The sequence below is a fragment of the Aythya marila genome (genome assembly GCF_965140915.1).
Source record: "Aythya marila genome assembly, chromosome: 1".
In the NCBI taxonomy this organism is placed as follows: Eukaryota; Metazoa; Chordata; class Aves; order Anseriformes; family Anatidae; genus Aythya; species Aythya marila.
In genome coordinates, this window is record NC_139042.1 from 144,687,044 (window position 1) to 144,703,844 (window position 16,801).

The window sequence follows — 16,801 nt, forward strand, 5'->3', positions numbered from 1 at the left end:
CTTCTAATTGTAATTGCACTTTTAGTTTACAATTTACAATAGATTGTGACACCAAGGAGAATCATTAAGAATCCTTAATTCAAGGACTTGATCTTTGTTTGAAGACCTGTGACCTCTGTATTGTATTTGCATGCTGATGGTTGGAAGGAGTAATGATTTAAAAAGAAGAATGCTCAACAGATGAGACAAGTTTACTGTTTTGCAAAATTGTGAGTACTAACCATAAAATATGTGATTTTTTAATATGGAACTCTGGGTTCTGACTGTCTTCATGCACTATATTTTTGTCATCATTTTCATAGACCAGCATGTGATACCTCACAGAGCATCATAGGTTCACAAACTGCTGATTGACACTGACACAGTCTCTGACTTTTTGTAATAACAGAGACCAAGGGATAAAGCAGCCTGAAAAAATAGAGTTGTCCAGAAAATAATGTTTATCTGGAGTCTCACCTGCCACCATTTCTAAATATTCATAGTATAAAGGCTTGTGACAGTACTACTGATTTCTGTGAGCCTAACACATTCAAACCAGTGATTTTTTTCAGCACATTCATTCCGTTATCAGCAGGGCTCATGTCAGAATCAGGTCGAGAATTAGCATTGATCTTACCAATTTCTTGAAGATAGTTGTTGTTAATAGAACAAAGGAATAAGTATAATAAGATGCTATTCTACTGCTTGCAGAGTGAATGTTTAAAATGTCTGCCTCATATCAGAAAGAGATTCTTTTCCCAAATGATCTGTGCAGTAAAGCAAGTGAGCAAGCAATGTAGCAACTCCTACCTGCTTCTTCATCACAGAGATTGCAGAAGAGCAACATCCAAACTCAAACACTACAGAGCAGAATACAACTTGATTTGAGGCTGTGTCCTCACAAGTGGAGGAGGAATGATTCAGGCCTAAATTATTTTTTATTTTTTCATCTTTTTAAAGTCCTGAAAGGTTTCCTTTACATAAAGATTTCACCCACGTGATGTGTGGGCTTCCCTATTCTTCCATTAGCTCCCACTGCCATCGGGGCTAGGAGGCTGTAGCTGCGAATGCATTTGATGGAGACCAAGAACCAGAAGAACTGAAGTTGGTAGAGAGACTGGGCAGGTTCCTCTGTCATATGCTCCTCCTGCAGTCGGCAGGCCATGCCTGTCCTCTTGCACTTTCTTCTGGACTTGGTGTTTAGAAGAGGCTGACCTCACCATGCTCTGCCCCCAGCTTTGACTGTCTCCCTCCACAGAAAGCTGGGATTACTTTTTCTGCCTTCTTCAGAGAAGAACTTCATGAAGACTAGTGAAGACCAACTGAAGTAAAGACCTCTCAAGAAAGAGATGATCATTTCTTTCTTGGCTTCCACTTAACAGTCCTCAGCTTTAAATCAGCACGTGTGTCCTACTGACATCAAGCTGTGGCAGTACGAATTTAGGAACTAATGGCTCCTAATCATTGTGGCTAAAAATATCACTCAGTCTATTTCCAAAGTATCATGTTTTGTTTCCCCTAGGTAATAGCACACATTTAGCTTTGCTGTGTGCTGCTTCTTCCCTTCTGTTATTAACCTGTATTTTTACAGTTTAAAATCTTTATTCTTCTGATAGACAGATCCAGATTGCATTTGCTCAACACAACTCCAGCCTTCTTTTGCATGTGGCTATGTTCATGATTACATGAAGAATTCAGGGCATATAGAAGTCCTAACACTGTTTTTGATGGTGTAAAAATGCATTAGAAATGACCTTTCAGTTGAAGTTGCATTCAGAAGCCTTTCAAATTTCCATATACAGGGCCTGAAAAAAAAGTTGCTAGATGCCTCCTACTATCCTACAGTCCCAAATATGAACTGTGCTTCAAGGAAAGAACAGGACAGAAGAAAAATCTACTATACGTGCCCTGATACTGTTCTTTTTTCTGTCCATTATTTTAGCATGGACATTCTCAAAGTTGAATTTAAAGTTATCTAATTTTAGTTTAAAATAAGGATCCTTGTGTTGATGTATCTGAAAATAAAGGTTTCGTGACAGGCTCATGAAACAAAACATAATCAATGCCTGCAGCATTCTTCCTTAAACAGGGGTGATTTAAGGGTCAACCATGATCTGTCTGAGAGTCTCCCCTTCACTGAGATGCCCCCCACACAAACTGTGATAGATGCTTCTTTTCCATATTGTTTTAATTTATAGGTACCACAGGACAAATTTCAGTATCTAAATCTTACACAGAAAAACACTTAAAATAGTGCTAGTGTTAAAATCAGTTAATTTTGCAGAGTTCGTTTTCTGAAAGCACATTAAACCTGAAAGTTTGCTTGATTTTCAGGTGCCTTTCAAGGCTGGTTTACAGAAAGGCATTTACTTCTCTTAAGAAGAGACACAAATGGAAGATACAGACAGCACAAGGAATACCATATAATAGCACAACTGCTCAAGCACTAAGCTTGACACATATCATACATAATTAAGAGTATATAAATATATATACTCTTAATATGCAGTCATCAAAGATTAATTTCTGCTGTGGCTCTATGCTTACATGAAAATCAAATATAATTAACAATTTGAAACAACTAGTTTTTGTTTTTGGTTGTTTGCATTCTTACAAAAAAAAAATAAAAAATCTAAATTTATTAAAATTCTAACTGGAAAGAAATTCCTATAGAGAGTTGCTAATAGAGTCTCCAAGAGCTAAGTTAGAGCAACTGTAGGTAGAAATTATTTCTTAAAGCTGACAAGAAAAACAAAAATGAAATAAATTCAGTCACCCAAATATGAAAGTCCTAAGAAGTGTTCCAGTTAAGTCAGAAGTCAAGGGGAATTGCTTGAGTTGTCTTTGTTAACCACCCTTTTCATAGAATCATAGAATCACTTGTAGTGCTTCCACCTGAGAAGAATAGGTTGGAAACCTGGGAACGTAGGGATGTGTTTGATATAGCACAAACAGTTTTAACACTGCAAGAGTCTGCTGTCTTAAGACTACAGAGACAGAGAGTCTGTTGAGGAGGGTGGTCATTACAGGGAGGAAAGGCTTTTGGTATGAAATATGAGGTGTTGGATAAATTCTCCAGACAGAAAGGTTGAGCAATACCCTCTGTTGCTATTCCCATTTCCTCACTCTGGAATTTGAGCTTTTTCAAGGTGCAATGTTTAGAAAATTATTTTTCAGAAATATTCTATGGGATGTTATTCTCTGTGAAACCAAAAGCTTATGTTCCTTCTCATTCGTTTTTCTTAAAATAATGTTGTGGAAGTTACCATACGGGACAAGATTCTTGGATTCTGTCCTGGCTTCTTCACATTGTATAGGCAATGCAAAGACATGGAAAGCACATTCAATTGGAATATTTTAAGTAGAAAGTCCTGGTAGGAAATGAAGCTGGTTTTACCCTCCCCTTTTGAATGAAGGGATTGGGCAAATAGCTGAAGGAGGTTCAGGTTGATGCTGCCCTCCGCAGTGGAGGCTCTCCACAGAGATGACCCATGCACCTCACAGCATTGGAAAGGTAGGGAGAATATGTTTTTGATAGTAAATTTGAGTCTTCTTTCATTAGGTGGTGATTAAGTCATAAGTTCAAGGTCTGTAGCTCTGCACATTATTTTTTTTTTAGGAATATTTTACAAAAAGTATTGTTCTAGCTTTGCTTTTGAATTTAATTACCAGAGTCACAAAGCTCTTTACAGATTTCTGAACCTTGCTACTGTAACCACTACTTCAGTACCTAAACTTTTCTTTTTTTATGCACTTCTTTCACTTTTGAAATGGCAGGGCTGTTAGAAATCTCAGCATCGAGGAAAGCATAGCTTATTTTGAAAATTATTGTGGAAGAAGTTCTTTGAGGAACATTATCAGATGATACCTGAATTTTGTTAAGAGGGTGTTTTGTAGATCTGCATGATTGCTTAGGTCATCCCATGAACAGTTTTCCACATATTTTTTTTACTTTTGAGAATGTTGTGTCTGAGCTTGTATAATCAGGCAGGCTACTGGCAAATGCAAGGCTCCTATGCTACTGGTCTTGTGTGTCTCTGCTCTCCATGAAAAAACAGATATGATGGGATTTTATCAGGGTTTTTAAAAGTTAGGTTTATTTATTTTGTTGTTTTTTACTGAACATGATGCTCTTCAGAAAAAAAGATAATTCAGACATTATTATCTATATTCACTTTTTGTTCTTCATTCTTCTATTTTCTGTGGGTTTTGTAAATATGCCATATCTGTGTATATAATTGTTCATTGTTTAATAAGTGTTATTAGTGCATATATACAGATATATGTATATACCTTCTTGCTCTTGGGGCCATGTTGTGCATCTGAATGCTCATTTAACTAAGCTTAATGAGCATTACATGTTTATGCTATTTCAAGCATGGTACATTGTCCTTGTGGAGGCCGTTTTGAATTTGAAGAATAGTATCCTTGCCAAGGACATTAGTTGGCTGTAACTGATGAAGAAATCAGCTGGCTAAATGTACTTTTACCTCTTGGTGCCACTGTGAATAGGACCCTTTTGCTCTACGCTTTTGCTTTCTTATATTTAGCTTTCCAATTATCACAGATGAGATCAAAGCCATACATTTCATGCTGTTCAATATAATTTAGCTACTTCAATATAATTTAGCTATTATGGCATGAATTCACTGCAGTTCTATGAACATTTAATTTTTATTTGTATTTTTCCCTGTGTAAAGAAAACAGTTCCAAAATAAAACCTATTTTTAATAGAAAGCCAAATCTGATTGTTAAAAGGTTAAAAGAAAAAAAGAAAAATAAGAAAGAGATTGCAGTGAAACCCATGCCTTACTGTTGTATATTTTCATTAAAAGGTTATTGACATTTTTATCTCTGTATCCAAGTTATGGTGTCACTGTTAGATGGAATAGTAAATATTAACATCATTTGTTGAAGTTATTTGATAAAAGTTTATTAGAGTTCTGGTTGTTTCTAGCAAAATAGGTACACAGGTGACACGTATCTGTAAGGTGTGTTACCAGATATTTCTTTCTATGAAAATTTTGGGCTTTGGAATCCAGTGTTATTAACTGAAACACCTCTGCAAGTCTCTTGAAAATTTTGGTAACAAAAGTCATATGTCTTTATTTTCTTTTATGACAAGGTTTAATGTGGTTTCATGACTTACTGATTTTTTACCGTCAAATATACAGGAATATTCAATATTGTGCTTCTCATCTCATAAAATAGGCAAAGCAGAAGTGAGTATCTGTTTAAATTAGACACGCTGATATTTTAGCTCTCTGGTAGAGCAGTTCCTTAAGATGTTGTGATGTATGGAGTAAGCTCACCAGCAATTCTTTAATCAAGACTAGTATCCCTAATTGTAAGTATTTTCCTGTCTGCATTTTTAGGGCTATGAAAGCTTATAGTTGTACTTTATGTTTCTTCCAAAGCCTACTCAAGGTACTGTTCCCACTAACTTCAAGTTTTGGATCAGGCCCTTTACCTATAAAATAGTGCAAGTACTTTTTGTTTGGATGTATTTGTGGCCTTCTGAAATGTATGACACTTATGTTTCCATGAAAGATGAGTGATCGACAAGACAGAAGTATGACGATTTCTGTATTTTTATGACCTTCCTTTTCCTCTTTTGCAATGTTTAAAATGTGTGCATCTTTTTAGTGAATAAGTATTTCATGACTCATCAGACCTTTCCAAATGTGCTTTTTATGAACTGTATATAAAAGAAAGGAACCGGATATATATATGTGTATATTCAGCTTCTACCCATCCCCATTCCTACTGTTTTACTAACCCATTATTTCGCTTCTTGACAGATTTAATGAGGAATTATTTAAAGAATTCATAGAAACCGTTTTAGAAAATCACATAAATACATCATGATATAAAAAGTGTGAAAAAACCTACAGAGCTGACAAGAAGTCTCTTAATGTTCTTTGCCCAACCCTGGAGAAAAAAATGCATTTCACTAATTTTGCTAGTGACTAGAAAAAAACTTCCTTTTCATTTTCCCCCTCCCCTCTCCTTTAATTTTTAATAGTATTCTTAATACGAGCTATAGCAAAGGGCAAGGCTGGCACATAGCTTTGATAGCTCAACATACAGTCGCAATCACATTATTACTGAAGCACATGGGCTAATAGGGAAATAGCTCTTGATGTTGGGGATAATTCAGGTCTAAAAATAAAGTAGAAGTCAACTCATGCAAAATAAGGAAATAAAGGGTGTGTGTGGGGAAGTATGTTGTTACTGTTGTAGAGTTGGAAGCCAAGAAACCTGACATGTTCTGGGGAACTACCTATGTGTGCCCATGTGAATATATCAGATAGCATGGAAAGTTGTTAGTAAAGCTCTATGAGTTGCATTGTGGAGATCAGGTAAGGCAGGTAGCACTTCTCTAGATGTTATAGGAAAATAGCAATTAAGTACCCTACCTGTTCCAATAAGCTCAATCATCCGAGAAGCAAGTAACAGAAGGCTCTCAGTTACATTTACTGAGAGCTACTGTCCTGTCTGACCTCATCTGGAAGGTAAACAGGAAAGAAGAGGAGGGAGGAGCAGATGTCAGAAGCTTGGGAGTGTAGAAACTGTGGGACCTTCCTGGGCCACCTTTGGAAGAAAGAGAACAGGCAGAGGTGATAGGAACTGAAGATTTTAGATGCATCCTACTGCTGTCCTACTGCAGCTTGCTTCTGTGTGCAGGTATTGTTGATGCCTTCCACTCTGTGTGCAAATTGGAGTTCAGCAGCAGGCTCACATCTCTTAAGGTTTATTCTTCAAATAGTTATTGGGAAGACTAAGGAATAAGTTGTAGAAGAATACTTTTGTTGTTTTTGTTGTTGAAACATCTCCAACCAACAATAATCTAAGATGCCAAATTTCTCTTAATATTAAGCTTAAGATGTGAGTTACCTGGATATTTCTAAGACTTGACATAAAAAATTCACAGTTGGTCAGCTTTACCAAGACATAAGCCAAAACTGATACTTGGTTGATATATTTGTCTATTTACAATCAACTATCCATTTTTCAGTTTAATGGGAAAAGAGAGAACTCAGTGGGAAAACCCAGAGGATTTGGGTACTGACAAATGTCTATGTAAGAGCTAACTTGCCTCTGGTGAAATTTATCAGCTTTCCTGAGCACTACTGATGCCAGAACAGGGCTGGCTGTCATAGAGCTGTGCAGTGGCGCTGTACCATTGCTCAACTCCCCCCTGCACTGGTGGTTTTGCTCTGAGGCCAGGACAACCCGAGTCAATCCTGCTCTAAGAGGGCTGGGGTTCATAAGGCTGGCCAGGCTCTGCTTGGAGCTTGCATGGTGGCTTTGCTGTAGCTCTCTCCTTATAGGAACGTCCTGCAGAAATGCAGAGCTGCACCCATTTTGTAGCTGGCAGGGTTACCAGCTGGGGCTATGTACAGGGCAAAACTGACTCTGTTATTTCCAGACCCAAAGTGACCCTGGAAGCAGGAGAAGGGAGAGAGACTTCTGATCTTTGACCTGTACCATTGTTCATGTCTTTTTCCTACAGTGAACCACAGCTGTCCTCTCACCAGCTGTTCTTTGCGATAACCATTGCCACTTAAAGTTCCTCTTGGCCTTGAGGAAGGTCAAAGTTTTCTTGGCATCCATTAGAAACGCAGAGATAAATGATAAGTGAAACCAACTAGTCAAATAACTGCGTAAACATTTTTTTGTTTTTGTTTTAACAAAGTACAAAAATTATATATATACAAAACAAGGATTTTTTTTTTCCTCAGTACAGAAACAGTTTTGGGACTTGCCTCATCCTTTCCGATTACAATATGAAAGCATTTCTACAAATCTCAACTCAGCAAGATGGACAAGTGTTTTAAAAACCTCTACCCTGTTCTTCTTGACATATCATGTTTGCCATTCGAGTTTGGAAGTTCTCCTTGTTCCCTACCTTTGAGTAGAGATGATTGATTTATTGTCTCTGTAGGACTTGCAGTGTGATAAAATATATTTCTGCCTCTCAATGACCAGGAGACTACTGGTTTGTTCTTTGCCCAATACTTTGGACTCATCTTATTAACTGTTCCTTCTTTCCTATTAATTTGACATCTGAGGGAAGAAAATAATTACCATATAAATAGGGACAGCTTCTGTTTTCAAGTAAATTGTCAATAACATCTTCATGGACATGTTATCAAATTCTTCAAACTTCATATAGCAAGTTCAGTTAATATTGGGTAGCATGACACAAAGTGAAATTGCTATAGATGCTGTAAAACATTTTGCTAGGATAAAAGGACTTCCAGGCAGCCTGGAGTGGTCAATGGGATACTAAGAAAAGTTTGTTTTAAAAGACTGAAAAAAGCCTCTGCCTCACATTTTTCCATAAGCATTTCTGGAGAGATTTTCTTTTCATTAAGAACTGATTTACCAATGTTTTCCATATCAGAAATACCAAATATGTGACACTAATTGTTTTTAAACAAACAAACAAAGGGAAAACACCACTTTGGTTTGTTGCTTGACTCAGTCTAATCCTTTCAGATAAAAGAAAATTTTCTCTAATGATTTACTAAACCAGGCACACGTAAAACTGTATTATATATCAGTTACTCATTCACAGCATCCCCAATGCTTATCTTGGGATTTTTACTATTCTTGGTCTTACCGATCTCTGTAGAGTGCTGTCAAATTTACTGAGTGTCAAAATGTACGGAAATGTTCCACTGCAGTCTGCTTGGTCTTGAACAGGTGGGACTAAAAATGCTTGCACATAGGATTTTCACTGGGGACATTGCTGATGTCAACAGCAGGCAAACCCACCTCTCAGACACTAATAACCCAGTTTAGCAGCCCTGTGTTGATTGGAGTCACCCAGTTCATAGACTGGAGGGCAGAGCACACCTTGTGACATGAGCAAAATGTGTTGTTTTGGTGGCTGAGCCAAAGGGAAGCACAGGAAAATATTTTTTTTCTGAGATTTGCTCTCAGCAACTAATTTATAGTTGCACATTCAGTCCTCATATAAGCAGATGTAGCTTCACTAAGCTTGTTATTTTTAAAGCTCTTACATCAAGAGCTGATTAGCCCAATTAGGACTGGGCATTAGATTCCAAAGGAAAATCAACAGTGACTAATGTGTGAGAGAAAATCTCTGGGCCCTTCACATTGTCATTCCTAGCAAATGGCCGAAATGTTAAGAACTGGAAAATCTGAACAGGCCTAATCTACAGTAGGAATCAAGCCTCTGAAGCTCCAAAAGATGCTATAGTGACCATTGTCTGATACTGCTGTAGGACTCAGTACTCACTTCATGTCCTGCTGAATTCAGTGCAAATTGACATATGACTTTTGTGCGTGTAGAATAGCTCCTCTTTGCTGTTTATGACTGAAATTGTCACTGAATTGCATTTCTTTATTACAGGTTCATAGAATCATAAAAGGGTTCTTAGGACATCAGCCAGCCCATACCCTGCCTCAGTAGTTCATTTCCTCACAGCAAGTAGAGAAGATAAGAGAAATAAAAGAGTCTGTATTTAATAACTTTATCATTTTTGGTGCTCTTTTCTGAGGACACACCATATATAATCTATGTCTGTTCCTCGAGTATCTTTTGCACAAATGACAAACTGTCCTTTTGCTTGGTAGCTAGACTGGCACTCTCAGGTTTGAAAAATAGGGGAACAGGCCTCTAACAATGTAATTTATTATTATTACTATTTTATAACAAGCACACATGCCTGTCTTTCCCTGTTTTTATGGTATGTGACGTTGCCCACAAAGCCAGTAAAAACATGTTTGAAACTTTTAACCTTCAACAGGGCATTTCAGAAATAAGCAATCCTTTACTTGATACAGACGGGAGCTCCACAGCAGAACAAAAAGACCAAATACCGTCTTCTCATTTTCACCTTTCAACATGACATAACAAGAAGTCATTTTATGACTGTCATGGCATTAAAGAATTTAGGCTGCAAATGCTCTGAAACATTTAAAAGGATTAAGCATACAAGGAATAAAGTTGGCTGTGGCACAGCTACCTGGACATAAGTAGATATAAGCCCCTTTGAATTTGAAATGCATAGATGTGATCCATATGCATTCTGCTTAAATCTTTCCTTGCATAATTTTCAAAACTTCACTCCTGGAGGGTGTAGGAAGACAATTCAGCCATTTTAATTCATGTGGATCACTAGGTTTCATATTGGTGTGACTGGGGGTGAGCCAGATTCTGTGAGTGCTGCTGGTGCCAAGTAGAGCTGCTGCCTCATGTGAAGTCTAGGGAGTTTACTCATGTCAGTCATTATCCAGGTTGCATAATTCTCACAGGATCTGGTTCTGTATTTATGCACTCTGCCAAATCTAGCAGACGAAGAGGCTTCATAAAATATTTGCAGGATGTCTGAGATATTAGTGTAGGATCATAAATTAGGCATTTTCATTGTTCCTGGCAAAGCCTGTCAGAACAATTCCTTCTGCATTTATGAAACCTGTCCACACCTTTTCATCACATAGAATTCTGCTGTCTTCGGTTTCTCACTGACTACCTCCTTTAAGCTGTCAGGGACAACTTTGCTTTGGACTTCTGAAAATTAGTTTGTTTAGAATAAGACTAACTTTTTCTTTCACCATCATTACCGTTCTACAGTTAGCCTGCTCTGTCTGTCAGGCACCACTTTTATCTGAACCTTGTGCTGAAGTGACAGCCCCTTCAATTCTTAGCTCAGGTATGTTGCAAATTCGTGTACTCCTCTGCTCTCAGGACTACAGTGACCATCCTGGCATATGAGAGAATGGCCCACTATCCTTTCTGCTTCCTGACACAATGGTGTCAGCATATATAGCTATGCATATATATTTCTGAAATAGATCCCTGTGAGCTTGAAAATAGGTCCAAAATCCTCTCCTGCTAGCTGAAGCAAGAAGAAACTAGCAATTTGGGTATGTTGCTTCCACCCACTGGAGGTCAGCACAGATTTTCATAGGGAGTAAGGAGAAGCTTTCTGGTCTTATAAAGGAAATTTTATGGTACTGGATATGATGCCCATTGTTGCTGGGAAGCTGTGGTGCTCTGCATTGTACCTGTTATTATCTAAAGACTTGATCGGAAATTACTCACAGGTTCTTCCACTTGACTGAGACAAAGAATAGATGTGGATTTCAGAAGTCATCCATATTTTAAAGAGAAAAGACTACTGATGTTGAGCTTTAAGTAGTAGCCAATTGAAATAATAATAATAATAAAAAAATCTTTCCTATCACATGAAATTGTGTAATCTCATTTTTAGGTAACTCCTTACCACCAAAGTTTTAGGTTGAGAATCAAGTTAAAGCAGCAAGACCTAATGACAGATCTGCAAACGCTGCTGGAGACAAAAAGTAATCTCCAGTAGCTCTCCAGATGGTCTGAATTTCACCCATATTTTTAAATGTTCAAAAGGACCCTGATGATTGCGCTTTCTGACAACCTGAGTCATGCAGGCTGTGGCCAGACTAATGTGGGGAATGCTAGCTCATCTTGAGATATGTAAATTTTGGTGGAAACTAGTAAGCCGCAAAGCAGGGTTATGTCTTCTTCAGCTACTTTTCTTAACTCCTCCAAATATTATGGAGTTCAAAGCTGTTTTCTGTCTTCAAAGGATTATTTGGTTGTGTTGTTATTTAATAAGAACTAGCTTTGCAAGTTATTTATGTGGAAAATGCTTTCACAGAATATTGATAAAATAATCTAAATATAATAGAGAAAACCTAATGTAACAATTCCCCTCTTCCTTTTTATATAAAAAAAATAAAAATCTCATAAGCACTCTTTAGAACTTGTGAAGACTTTCTTGCAAACATTTTCTCCAATACCATAATGAGAAGGCATCTCTTGTATGGATATAAGTTCTCTGGAGAAATTTTTAGTAGCTTTATTGACACTTTTTATATTAGATGTAAGCAAAACAGCTTCATCACCTGCAGAAGAAGGATGAGTACGAGGTTTAAACCCAGATTCTGAACACAGCCCATTAGGCTGTCTGTTTAAACAAAAATTTGACAGTGTTAAGGGAAGGCAAGTGAAAATGTCTTCTCTACTTCTGAGCAGAAAAGAAAAGAAGTAATGTTACTACTATCACAAAAAAGGTGTTTCTGTCAGATAAGGAACCGAGCAAACATTCCTCACTAAATCTCCCCATCAGATGCACAGCCTGTGTACTGCTGTTACTAACCCCTTGCTCTGTAATCTCTCTGTATATATGTCTAATTTATCAGTTTCTTGTAGATTGTCAGCAGCCTGCTGCCTCCATACCGCCACACGGCTCACAACTAGCCAGGGGGCCAGATTGCCAGACTGTCAGGTAATCCTAACTAACTCTTTTCTCTTTGCACATAGCTGCATGTATGTCTGCAATTCCCCTTGTCTTCCCTGAACAAAGCCTCTTTGCTCCGATTCTTCACTAATAGCAAACTTTCAACAACTGGAGGAACTGTGATGATTTCTGCAGGGAAAATACAAACATGAACCACAGGATCTGAGCACTTATATCCATGTAAACATGGAAAAGAATGCAAAATTGAATCTTGCATTCCTCATTTGGTCTTTTTATACAGACAGTTCCTCAGTGATGCCAAAACAGTAATGATTTAACTTTTTTTTTTGCTAGATATATTTACTTAAATGGGGGGTTTTGATTATAGAGTTATGCACAGACTTCTCTTTCTGTAAGGTGGTATTTTAAAGGCACTTGTGAGATTTTTAGCAGACACTTCTCAGCTCTCTCTAACCTGGAAACTCAGTCTCACCGTAGTCAGTTCCTAATCTTGTTAAAAGTAATCTCTTGTGTCCATGCTCGTAGGTAGTGCAAAGGCCAAGTCATGCTTCTGAGGTGGTTGAGTTAATCAAGGCATAATAACCAGCCTAAGAAAAAAGAGATGACAGTATCTTTATCAGTTCATGGTATATTCCATGCATATAGTCACTTCTGACTATATTCTGCAATTTGAAACAGGTTACTTTATTTTTAGACCTTACCTCGATCTATAGAGAACCAGCTGATCTACAGCCTTATTACGTATAACGAAGCTGTTTCCCACACAGTGCTAAACTCCACGTGTGTGGAAGTCTGCCATAACACAGGCTGGGGAAGGGGTGCAGTACTGCTTTCAGGCTGCACATCAGGCACTGCTGTGCGTGTTCTGCCAGGTCACAAGTCCCTCAGTAATCTTGGAACAGCCTTTTCATCTGTGCTTCTCTGTTGTGCCCCATCTAAATGCTAACAAACAATTGTTCCTGCAATTTTATATGCCCTTCTCAGAAGGGAAGACCTACCTGATCTTCTTCTGCCCTATGTTTGTTTGCAAGCATCGCCTTGTTCTGCAGACAAACCAGCAGAGAAGGGGATGTTCCAAAGGCAAGTCTCAGGGATTTCTGGCTTGTCCATGAATGCTTCCTTGGTTAGAAAGATCTCATTAGCCACAACCAGAACTGGATGTGTTCATCAAGAAGCCTTTCTTGGCAGGTTTCCAAACCAAAACCATGGTATTCAGGAAGCAATAACATTTAAAAGGCTAAATTTTTTTTATATGATCAACATTTTTAAAAATTCAGATCAGTCATCCTACAAAGAACACACGCCTATACACTTGGCTGAACTATTGACCTTCAGATGACTATCATTTTTTACCATTAGATTGTTACTCTTCCGGTAAGTGAAAACACCCCACTCTTTTTGGTATATTAACACTGATGTCTTGCTTGTCTCAGCCATATAGCTGCATAGCCTCATAAAGCAGTGAAGCGTAACAACAGATTTAATAAAGTCAGCATAATGTTTGTGAGTGATTTATATAAAGTAATTGAAGTTTGGAGTAAAAAATAAAGGCTTTTTATGAACCTTTAAAAAAATTTAGACTTACTGGTTCAGATTTTCTAAATCCAGGAGAGGAGGAAGACAGGAGCTTGTAATATGTTTCTTCCTCCTGTGATAGTCTCTTCTGGTGTGACACAACTGCTTTCAGTTGTGTGACGATACCAAATGAGGGAGATTAAAGCTGTGCCCAGCCCTAAAGTCACCCATTTTAAGAGAGAGGTATGCTTGTTTTTAAGTCACTAACACTACTCTTGCAGTGATGTGACATCTCAGTGGCATTTCACGTGGGATCAAGTAATAGCTTGTTAAGACTTGTAATTCACACGGACACTTTCCACATCCTGCAATATGTTTAGTCATGTTCAAACTAGTTTTTGTGCCTGACTTAACACAAATAGATTCAGTCTGAGCTTCAGTATTAAACATAGAGAGCTTTTCCTCATCAAACGTTTGTACTGAATTTTAAATGGGACTTACGTATCTCTGGGTTTTTCACAGTCACTGTGAAAGTTCACTGAATCCAGTGTAAAGGATTCACACTGGAAAAAAAAATAAGAACAGATTTTCAAGATACATTTAGTCAACGTTAGCTACACATTATAGCTATACTGTATAGTTAGCTAAACATTTGTCTGTCTTTTTGCTTATATTTCTTATATGCATACTTCTGTTAGAGCTTGGTCTGGAGAATCTGGGAGAACTTTCTTTAGAGATTTTCCAAGTAAACTGATGAAGCAATGCATGAAAATCTCACACTGCCTTCTATGCATCACCTCAGTTTTTCCGTCCAGGAATGTGAGGCAGGCAGCCAAATGCAGGACTGAAAGTTACTGGATGATGTTCATCCCTTTCTAGCATCTGTAGAAATCTGTCTGATATTGCACAAGAACAAAACATTACTGTCAACCAATATTATAAAGAACATGTCTATCTTTGGGCCAAATGCTAGACCCAAGTTATCTAAAAAAGAAACAAAAGAAAATCCCCGTAACACTAAAATGAAAGCAATATTAATTATTTTGTAAGAAATAATGCTTTTATTTTGTATAAAATATTAAATAAACTAAAAATAGCATTAAATATTAAGGAAGTAAGATTAAAAAAAAAAAAAGAAAAAAGGTAACGCATGCAAAATGGTTCAATCCTGAAAATATCACCGGTCTGTTTGTATTTTCCATGGCTGATTTATTACAATTACAATCTATGCCATATAATATTGCATGCAAATGACATCTTTAAGAAAGAACAGAGTACTTACTAACACCAAGGGGCTTTGCATGATATTTTCTGAATGATACTAGAAATGTATGATTAGCATTTTGAGTGCTGTGGTGGGGAAGAAGAGCTGCTTAGAAACAGGCAATAAGAGTGACACAGACCTCATCCGTCAACTGAATGGATGTATCTCCAAATTATACCAGCCTTTAAAGAGAGGTTTACAATAATGTATTAAAACTAAGTATTTTAAGAGCAGCACATATTTCATGGCCAGAATGTAACAATACTCTCACTTATTCTCAGTTAAAACTCAACAGCTTCAGGTTCTTCCATGGCTTTCTCTTGCATCGTGTCCTTAATATCACCTGCCAGCCTCTACTGCCTGTGACTGACAATATGCCTGATAGCTCAGCTCCAGGACCTGCTACCACGATCACTTATACTGCCATAAAAAGCACACTGCATGCCATGTGTCACTTGCTGATTCTGCCTGATGGATGATGTAATTTTTGTTTAGACACTGCTACAGTAATCTGCATTACCGAACTGGATGTACTGTTTTTCTGAAGGGAGAATGGTGTAACAGTAGAGTATTAGGATAAGATTCAAATCTACTAGGCCTGTAAGTGGTGGGTGTATATGTGTTGCTGCAAAGGTACTTGTACTGATAACCTTGTAATCATTTTTTTCTCTTCCCAATGCCCCTAATATTTATTATTGGTTGAAAAGGGAATGGTGAGACAAAGTTTTATATTTCTTCTGTGCATAGAAATGTGCTTGTATTTGAAAGTGGGAAGTAACACAGAATTACTGTGAAAAGAAAAAAAAAAAAAAAAAGTAATTCTAAACCCATTGCTTCCTAACCTAGCATATTCTGGAATTGTGTTACAGTATTTGCAGACAGGGATGATTTTGTACTAAAAGTGATGGCAGTACATTAATGAAGCTGCACATATTTGTATAGAGGATAATCTAATGTCTTGAAGAGGTCCTGTTTCAGGCCATTCCTCTAAATAACTAGTACTAACTATGGCTGTTTCCTTACCAGTCCTCTGCTTCGAAGCATAGACACGTGTGTAGTTTATTTTTAAAGCTGGGAAGGAACCCCCAAAAGACAAATACATCTCTGCTAGTGAGCAAGGAAAATATTCAATTTCTGTTCCTTTCTGACAATTACAGAAGTCCTCCATAAAAAAGCAATGGGGCAGCAAGGGAGGAGAGCCAGGCAATCTTTGTAGGCTAACATGACCACCTTGTTGTTCATCTTCCCCGGATGTCACATTAAAGTTTCAATTCACTTTAATTTCTCTGAAAGTCTTAAGAGTAGGGCTTTTAGTAAGATTATCTTGAAAACTTAGGAGGTGCTGAAGCCTGGAGCTGGCTCTTCATAAGTTCTAGAGTAAACGCAGAGCTTTTGAGTCTATCTTAAGTCACTCCTGATACAGGCTCATTTGAGAGGAGTAGGTAATGATCTCACTCAGATCCCACTTTAGGTTCTCTATCTGCATTTATATGTTGCAGAATATGACAGAACAAAAGGATGATTACAGCCATGGAAAGAAATGCTTAGGTTTGAGTTCTTTCAGTCTTTGATTAAACAAGTCCAACTGCTAAGCTTCAAGAAAATATTTTGGATGAAATATTTATGCCTAGGTGGTTAATGTTAGACTATATATAAACTGAGGAGTCATAGTCCTAAAAAAACAGTAAACACTTTGGGACTGACCTACTCAGACAGCCAAGTGCAAAATGAAGCCAGTGAGGTCCTAAGCTCCTATAGCTTGCTCTCA

The 16,801-nt window shown here is 37.6% G+C and overlaps 1 protein-coding gene across 6 annotated transcripts in view; it reads left to right on the forward strand.

Moving 5' to 3' along the window:
* Positions 1 to 16,801, forward strand: part of BICD1 (BICD cargo adaptor 1) — a 253,943-nt gene that overhangs the window by 150,854 nt on the left and 86,288 nt on the right. For 2 of the 6 annotated variants that reach the window (XM_082751458.1, XM_082751453.1), the window contains one exon: positions 12,206 to 12,281. The exons of the other annotated variants lie outside the window; for them this stretch is intronic. In XM_082751458.1, coding sequence (XP_082607584.1) covers positions 12,206 to 12,281 — 76 coding nt within the window. The remainder of the gene's footprint in view (positions 1 to 12,205; positions 12,282 to 16,801) is intronic. 6 annotated transcript variants of the gene reach the window in all.